This window comes from Cottoperca gobio, chromosome 7, assembly GCF_900634415.1.
Source record: "Cottoperca gobio chromosome 7, fCotGob3.1, whole genome shotgun sequence".
NCBI classification, from domain to species: domain Eukaryota; kingdom Metazoa; phylum Chordata; class Actinopteri; order Perciformes; family Bovichtidae; genus Cottoperca; species Cottoperca gobio.
Window position 1 is genome coordinate 1,150,609 of NC_041361.1, and position 8,127 is coordinate 1,158,735.

At 40.7% G+C, this 8,127-nt stretch overlaps 1 protein-coding gene and 1 long non-coding RNA gene across 2 annotated transcripts; one reads left to right on the forward strand and one right to left on the reverse strand.

Annotated features, from left to right (window-relative positions):
• Window positions 1-6: 6 nt before the first annotated feature.
• On the forward strand, window positions 7-1,374 carry LOC115010589 (uncharacterized). The gene is made up of 3 exons (XR_003832499.1): window positions 7-146; window positions 652-711; window positions 1,249-1,374. It is a non-coding gene; the product is annotated as an uncharacterized LOC115010589 (long non-coding RNA).
• Window positions 1,375-1,631: 257 nt separating this feature from the next.
• On the reverse strand, window positions 1,632-3,399 carry LOC115010577 (ER degradation-enhancing alpha-mannosidase-like protein 2). The gene is made up of 3 exons (XM_029435237.1): window positions 3,306-3,399; window positions 3,031-3,229; window positions 1,632-1,814 (listed from the first exon to the last, which is right to left on the reverse strand). Exons 1-3 carry the CDS (start codon window positions 3,369-3,371, stop codon window positions 1,756-1,758), a joined length of 324 nt encoding a protein of 107 aa, XP_029291097.1. The 5' UTR covers window positions 3,372-3,399; the 3' UTR covers window positions 1,632-1,755.
• Between the last annotated feature and the right edge of the window lie 4,728 nt (window positions 3,400-8,127).

Below are 8,127 nucleotides of genomic sequence, written 5' to 3' on the forward strand. Positions count from 1 at the left end.
ACACACAATCTTTCATCGTCTACAATCATGCAGCTAATACTAATGAACTACTCCTCTTCCAGGTAGAAGCGGTGGAGCTCAGAATCAGCCAATCACAGCCGACTCCACCCAGCCCGCTCCTCCTGACCCCGCCTCCATCGACAAAAGTAAACATCAGAGACTTTCAGACACGAATAATTACAGGAGGCCTCTGTGGATAAAAACCTCCTGAACGATGAACACTGAAGGAATCCTAACAAGGACAACCTGACTGACCTGATGAACTCCCATGATGCACCGCTGCTAAACGACGCCACCAAACTCCATCTTTTGTTATTTCTTTGATTGAGAGACCCCTAGTGGCAGAAGATTAAATATTGTGCATTTAATTAATACATAATACATGACATTACGCTGCATGTATTTCCAATACCCTTTATCCATCACAAGAGAGATGTTTACTGACCGTATGGAAAATAATATAATAACATTATTGGCTATTCTGCAAACTGAGGATGGCTCAACTTTTCAAGTGTAGTTTTTGAGAGGAGAAAAGAAGCAACGACTCGTCCTCTATCTGGACTGATTCAATAGTTATTGCTATAAATGATGTTTATTTCTTTAGTCCTCCTATAACCGCACGCTCTGTCTGTTTATCTCAATCTTTCTCAGACGTCCTGTTGGAGCGCCAGGCCCACCTGCCCACCACTCACAAATTCAGCAGAGAGCCACGTAAGAGCACTGACAAACTATACAAAACATTATGCTCCACATAAACACAAACACTGCATACAAACTGTACAGTTATATTGTAAATGAGGGCTAGGTACTGTAAGTCATGCGTCTGCGCCTTATCATTTATTAAGGATTAAAGCACATACGGTACACATCCCAAACAGCTGGGTATCATTTTAAATGTTTCAAGTGTAGATACATTACATGAGTTCTGTTGGTCCGCACAAAACAAGTATTTCTATGAAAGCTCACTTTGAGTTTTATATAAACATGTTATTCAAAAAAAGAAGCCAAAGTTCTCAAATATTAAACACAAGTTGCAGCGATACAGGAATTTATTAGAATCTAAAATTGGCAAAATGTTGACTGCAAAGAATATATAAACCAAATAATGACCAGATGTTTGCTGAACACTTTGCTATGTGACATCTCTGTGTATATAAATATATTACTTCCCATTACGTATTATACATACATTTACTACATTTCTGTTTATTCATTTTGCAATTAATGTTACACATTCTCTCCATTGAGTTGGAGCACAACCCCTTCAAGTGTCCCGCAGCCGGCTGCACCAAGTCGTTCAGGAAGGCGCGTCCGCTGCACTACCACATCAAGTACTACCACTCCGACCAGCAGCTGGACGAACAGCTGGACGAGCAGCTGGATGAACAGCTGGACCAGCAGCTGGACCAGCAGCTGGACCAGCAGCTGGACCAGCAGCTGGACGAACAGCTGGACCAGCAGCTGGACGAGCAGCTGGACCAGCAGCTGGACGAGCAGCTGGACGAACAGCTGGACCGGCAGCTGGACCGGCAGCTGGACGGGCAGCTGGACCGGCAGCTGGACCAGCAGCTGGACGAACAGCTGGACGAGCAGCTGGACCAGCAGCTGGACGAACAGCTGGACGAGCAGCTGGACCAGCAGCTGGACGAACAGCTGGACGATCAGCTGGACCAGCAGCTGGACCAGCAGCTGGAGGAAAGTTGTGTCTAAGTTTTGTGTTTCACTGACTGCTGCTGCTGTTGTAGAAGGAAGTGGTCATCTTCTCAGGGCGGCAACTTCATGTCGGAGAGGAAGAGTGAGGACCAGAACAGCCCCTGTCAACGTGACAACAGAGAGCTCATGGGAACAGGTAGGACCACAACAACCCGTCCAAGTTTTAATGCAACGTTAAAATGTGGTTCATCTTTGTGTTTATTTAAAAGTGTATCTTAACCCTTATGCCTCACTAAGAGTATTTTTTGTTTTTGATCATGTTGGCTGTGTTAATGCGCAGGGCAAACATTTTAGCAAAGGTGTGAGTTTTCTTTTCTATTTCCTGAATTTTGGAAGTTGAACCTCAGCTCCTATAATAAGTCTATAATAAACTCACAGCCTTGATTGATTGAAACCCATTAAAACCACAATATTTGAACACACAACCATTACAGAATAATTCATGCTTGCTATCATATCAGGCTTCAATCTGGAGCCCTGCTTTCAAAATTGTACTTTTTACTGTTTTCCACCAAATTGAGCCGTTTTCTCATGTTTGCCCTTCGGAGCAAACACGTGCTGTTCCCATGGTTTCCACGAGGGGCACTGCTGCTGTATTATGTGTTTGATGCAATGGATCAAAATCAATGTTGTTGCTCATCATTGAAATATCCCAGACTGTTAAAGAAATGTTTCCCTTGTATTTAGTAGATAGAAAATATAAAGAATTTTGTGCAGGTATTATGTAAACAAACTCACATTTAAAGGGTTAACACTTTTAAATGAATATTTAGTATTTATTATCAGGACTGATGTTGGTTTTAAAGTAAGAAAATAATATTAATTTATAAATTTATGGAAGTTCTTTGATGTTTCTGTCCTCCAAGGACTCTAGAGCGTCTTTATTTAAAGGGACTTTCTGTGTCTGTGTGCTGATATGTTTCCCTCCTTCTCCACGTCATTGCTGGGTAACAGGTAGGTGGACTGACCTGGTGTCATGACTCTGGATTTGTGTTCCTGTTTTATTTTGTAGAGTTCACCTCCCTTGTGTCATGTCTTGTGTTTACGTCCTGTCCTTGTGTGGTTTCCCACCATCGTCAGCGTATGCCCCGCCCCTGATTGTTTCCACCTGTTCCCACTCACCTCTAGTATAAATTGTCCTGTCTCCCCTTGTCATGTGTCAGTTCGTCTTGTCTTATCCTTGTCATAGCGTGTGTGTGTGCCAGTGTGCCAAGTACCAGTGTGTTTTTTCAGAGAACTTTGTTTATCCTCCTAGTGAGAGCTTTCAGTTAAGATTTTGTTTTATTGAAGTAAAGTATTGTTTTTCTTACGCTTTACCATTGTGTCCGGAGTCGTGCGTATGAGTCTTCCTTCCCTGTGTCTGAGGCGTAACACCTGGCCTCAGTGGGTATCCCTCTCTCTCCACAGTGTAACCCTGAGGGATGCTGTAAAACTCCGGCAGACCTCCAAACTGTCTCCACACAGAGTAATAGTTCTGGAAGGTTCTCACTGCGCTGTCCAAGTTCCCCAGGAGAGACTGAAACACAAAGGAAATGAATATTTACCAGTATTATGCATTTATCAGAAGCTTAAGTTCAGTGTACTGTTTGTACCTGCAGGCCGGGCCAGAAGGCCTCCAGAGACTGGAAAACTGGCATGGAGACGGTTCCTTTGTGCATCTGGACCCACAGGTACCAGTCATCAAACCGGGTGTAGTTCTGAATGGCTCGATCGTACTCTGAGAAAAGTCATCACATAGATGTTGATTTGAAATCCTTTAGGCTTTGTTTTTCATTCTTTATCTGTCTTTAGGATGTAGGCGCGGTTGTGTGGTGCCTTGCTCAGAGGCACGCTGAGCGAGATGAGAGGGCTGTGAGCGTTACCCAGGAACATGCTGAGCAGCTCCTCGTCCTGCAGCATGATGGCTCCTTTCACCAGATACTCAAAGTAGGAGTCGACCCCCGCTCCGATACCCGCATCCTGAGCAACCCACTTCTTGTCAATGTGGTTCCCCACCTGGACAGAGAGACAGACAGGTGTCCAAAGATCCTTCCTGTACTTTTGTTTTCTACATTGAAACATGTAAATCAGCAGTTCTTTATTTAAATAGCATTTATAATAATAATAATAATAATAATAATAATAATCTTTACAGACGAACTTTAGTACCAAAACTTTTTGTTTTCAGTGTTCAGGAGTTTATTTGCAACTGTTGAGCTCCTCGTCCCTCTCATACACACCTGTGTCATGAAAGAGATGTGCACAGTGTTTGTGTGCTCATAGTTACAGACATACACAATAAAATACAATTAATATAAGATTAAATAATAATAAACAAAACAGATACAATGTGACTTCATAGGATATAGTTGACAGATGAGGGAAACATTATATCAAGAAAGAAAGAAACAACAAGCGGGTAGCAGAGATACACAAACACACACAATCGTCTTAACTGTCACATCTAACCGAGGGATCATCAGAAATGTTGTGTGTTGTAAACCTCACACAGTTTACACATCTTTTACATTACATATTTTTCCTTAACCAGATTCTTACATTTGGAGTTAGTTAAGTTATCATCCTTTAATCCCTTGTAATGTATTTAATTATTGACTCAGCTTATTATTACGATAAAGTGTCTTTCTTCTGGAATATGGGATCAGTGCATAGATCTGCCCTCACTTCACTTTGGTGACACGAACTTATTCTTATTCATCAAACTAACAAACATCGAGTGAGAACAGACGTGTCCTCCAAACAACTTCCGATCGCAGTTTAGATTTGCAAAGATTTGCATTTAGTTTGGTAGCACATAAACAAATTGAAGCCTATTTGTGTAATTTATTCTAGTGACTTATGAAAGGTGTGTGTGTGGGGTGTGGGTGTGTGTGTGTGTGGGTGTGTGTTTATACCAGGCAACAATTTTCGAGCAGCGTCCTCGGCCATCATCAGCAGCGGTCCTGAACAGGGCCAACCGGGCTCAAGGTCCATCCCTGCACGTCCTGCTAACAGGTGAGCCGACAGCAGACCACCCACCACTACACAGACACACATACACACACACACACACACACACACACACACAGGCTAGTTTGACTACTTAACATGAAGGTACAATTCCTCCGCCCCCTCCTCTTTACCTCTGATGTTGGTTTTGAACACGGAGGCGTTGACGTCAAAGTCTTTAACACACTTTCACACAGACAGGAGTCTAAAGTTTGTCTCTGATAATAATCAGACGTCATCTAAGACGTTTACAGAATGACATTTTTTTTTCTTCAGATCTTACCAGAAGAGTGTCGAGAGCATCAATAAGAGTGAGCGAGAAACTGTTGGGGAAAGATTGAGGGGAGATAATTCATTATTGGCTCATTTCTATTTGACAATATTGAATATCATCCGCAAAAGATAACAAGATCTTGACGTTACACAAAAACAGAAATTGCAGCTAAAGAACAAACATTTGAACGAACGATTTACAGACTTTACAATTATAAATATAAAATGTAATCATCAAATGATAAAAACTGTTTTCTTGTGTCAGAAGCATCTAATGAAGAAATGTAAAGTTAAAGTAAAAGACTAAAAATATGAGCAGACCTGCGGTGTTCATGAATCATCACACTGCAGGAACATGCAACACACACATTAATGTAGCAGGAACATGTAACACACACATTAATGTAACAGGAACATGTAACACACACATTAATGTAACAGGAACATGCAACACACACATTAATGTAACAGGAACATATAACACACTCATTAATGCAGCAGGAACATGCAACACACACATTAATGCAGCAGGAACATGTAACACACACATTAATGTAACAGGAACATGTAACACACACATTAATGTAACAGGAACATGCAACACACACATTAATGTAACAGGAACATGTAACACACACATTAATGTAACAGGAACATGCAACACAAACATTAATGCAACAGGAACATGCAACACACACATTAATGCAGCAGGAACATGTAACACACACATTAATGTAACAGGAACATGTAACACACACATTAATGTAACATGAACATGCAACACACACATTAATGCAGCAGGAACATGTAACACACACATTAATGTAACAGGAACATGCAACACACACATTAATGCAGCAGGAACATGTAACACACACATTAATGCAGCAGGAACATGTAACACACACATTAATGTAACATGAACATGTAACACACACACATTAATGTAACAGGAACATGCAACACACACATTAATGTAACAGGAACATGTAACACATACATTAATGCAGCAGGAACATGCAACACACACATTAATGCAGCAGGAACATGCAACACACACATTAATGCAGCAGGAACATGCAACACACACATTATTGCAGCAGGAACATGCAACACACACATTAATGTAGCAGGAACATGCAACACACACATTAATGCAGCAAGAACATGCAACACACACATTAATGCAGCAGGAACATGCAACACACACATTAATGCAGCAGGAACATGTAACACACACATTAATGCAGCAGGAACATGTAACACACATTAATGTAACAGGAACATGTAACACACACACATTAATGTAACAGGAACATGCAACACACACATTAATGTAACAGGAACATGTAACACACACATTAATGCAGCAGGAACATGCAACACACACATTATTGCAGCAGGAACATGCAACACACACATTAATGCAGAAGCAACATGTAACATACACATTAATGCAGCAGGAACATGTAACACACACATTAATGAAGCAGGAACATGCAACACACACATTAATGTAACAGGAACATGCAACACACATTAATGCAGCAGGAACATGCAACACGCACATTAATGCAGCAGGAACATGTAACACACACATTAATGTAACATGAACATGCAACACACACATTAATGTAGCAGGAACATGCAACACACACATTAATGTAACATGAACATGCAACACACACATTAATGTAGCAGGAACATGTAACACACACATTAATGTAACAGGAACGTGTAACACGCACATTGATGCAGCAGGAACGTGCAACACACACAATAATGTAGCAGGAACGTGCAACACACACATTAATGCAGCAGGAACATGCAACACACACACATTAATGCAACAGGAACATGCAACACACACATTAATGTAACAGGAACATGTAACACACACATTAATGCAACAGGAACATGCAACACACACATTAATGCAACAGGAACATGTAACACACACATTAATGCAACAGGAACATGCAACACACACATTAATGTAACAGGAACATGCAACACACACATTAATGTAACAGGAACATGCAACACACACACACACACATTAATGCAGCAGGAACATGCAACACACACATTAATGCAGCAGGAACATGCAACACGCACATTAATGCAGCAGGAACGTGCAACACACACAATAATGTAGCAGGAACGTGCAACACACACATTAATGCAGCAGGAACATGCAACACACACACATTAATGCAACAGGAACATGCAACACACACATTAATGTAACAGGAACATGTAACACACACATTAATGCAGCAGGAATATTTTTACAGAAACATCAGATATAATAGTGAAACACTAACAGGGAAAATGTATTGCAAAATTCATGTTTTTTTACTTTCATACTTTTAAATACATATTGCTGATTATACTCACATACTTTTCCTTTTACTATGTAAGGATTTGAATGCAGTACTTTAACTTGTAGTGGAGTCTTTTCACAGTGTGGTATTAGTACTTTTACTGAAGTAAACTACTGAATACTTCACTGTATTTCTCTGGATGTGTTTCAGTGTCTCTGTGTTACCTGACAGCAGCCATCTCCTCCTAAGTGAACTGACGAGCCGCCGCATCGCTCAGCAGCCAAACTGACAGGGTCACACACACGGGAGCGGGATACAGGAAATTGAATAAAACACGAAGTGAAGGAAACACACGAGCACAGGTAGATTTCTGCTGTTGTTGTGTCAGCTGTCAGGAAGTGAAAGATGTGCGCGTGCAAATTCCTTCCTTTTTTCATCCATCGATCATCGGCTAGATTAAATTTGAATAAGTGGTTACTCATTATAAATTAATGAAATACCAAATGTTTTTATTGGCAGATGCAGTTTTGTAGCGGATGTGTGTTTAATTTAATAAGAGTATTGAAATCGTATGAGCTTAAGCTTGAAGCCCTTACAAACCGGTAACAATCAACAACCTCATATAAAACTGATACTACAAGGACCATTGGTTCTATAACTACAGCACTACCACTACTGTGACTGCTCAGGCTAAAATAGTTCCATTAGTATTACAGACATCTCACAAGTACAAGTACCACAGCTACTATAGCTGGAACTGGAAGCTGTTAGTAATGCCACTGATTTCATGTGTCTGGACAATTGTTCCTTCAAATTCATTTGTTAG

Bases quoted from the DNA above. Each gene is read 5' to 3' on its own strand.
- LOC115010577 (XM_029435237.1), bottom strand. From the start codon at position 3,371: ATGCACAAAGGAACCGTCTCCATGCCAGTTTTCCAGTCTCTGGAGGCC. The intron at 3,230-3,305 runs GTACAAACAGTA...TTTGTGTTTCAG, and splicing joins CCTTCTGGCCCGGCCTGCAG to TCTCTCCTGGGGAACTTGGA. The intron at 1,815-3,030 runs GTAAAGCGTAAG...TCACGTTGACAG, and splicing joins GCACGACTCCGGACACAATG to GGGCTGTTCTGGTCCTCACT.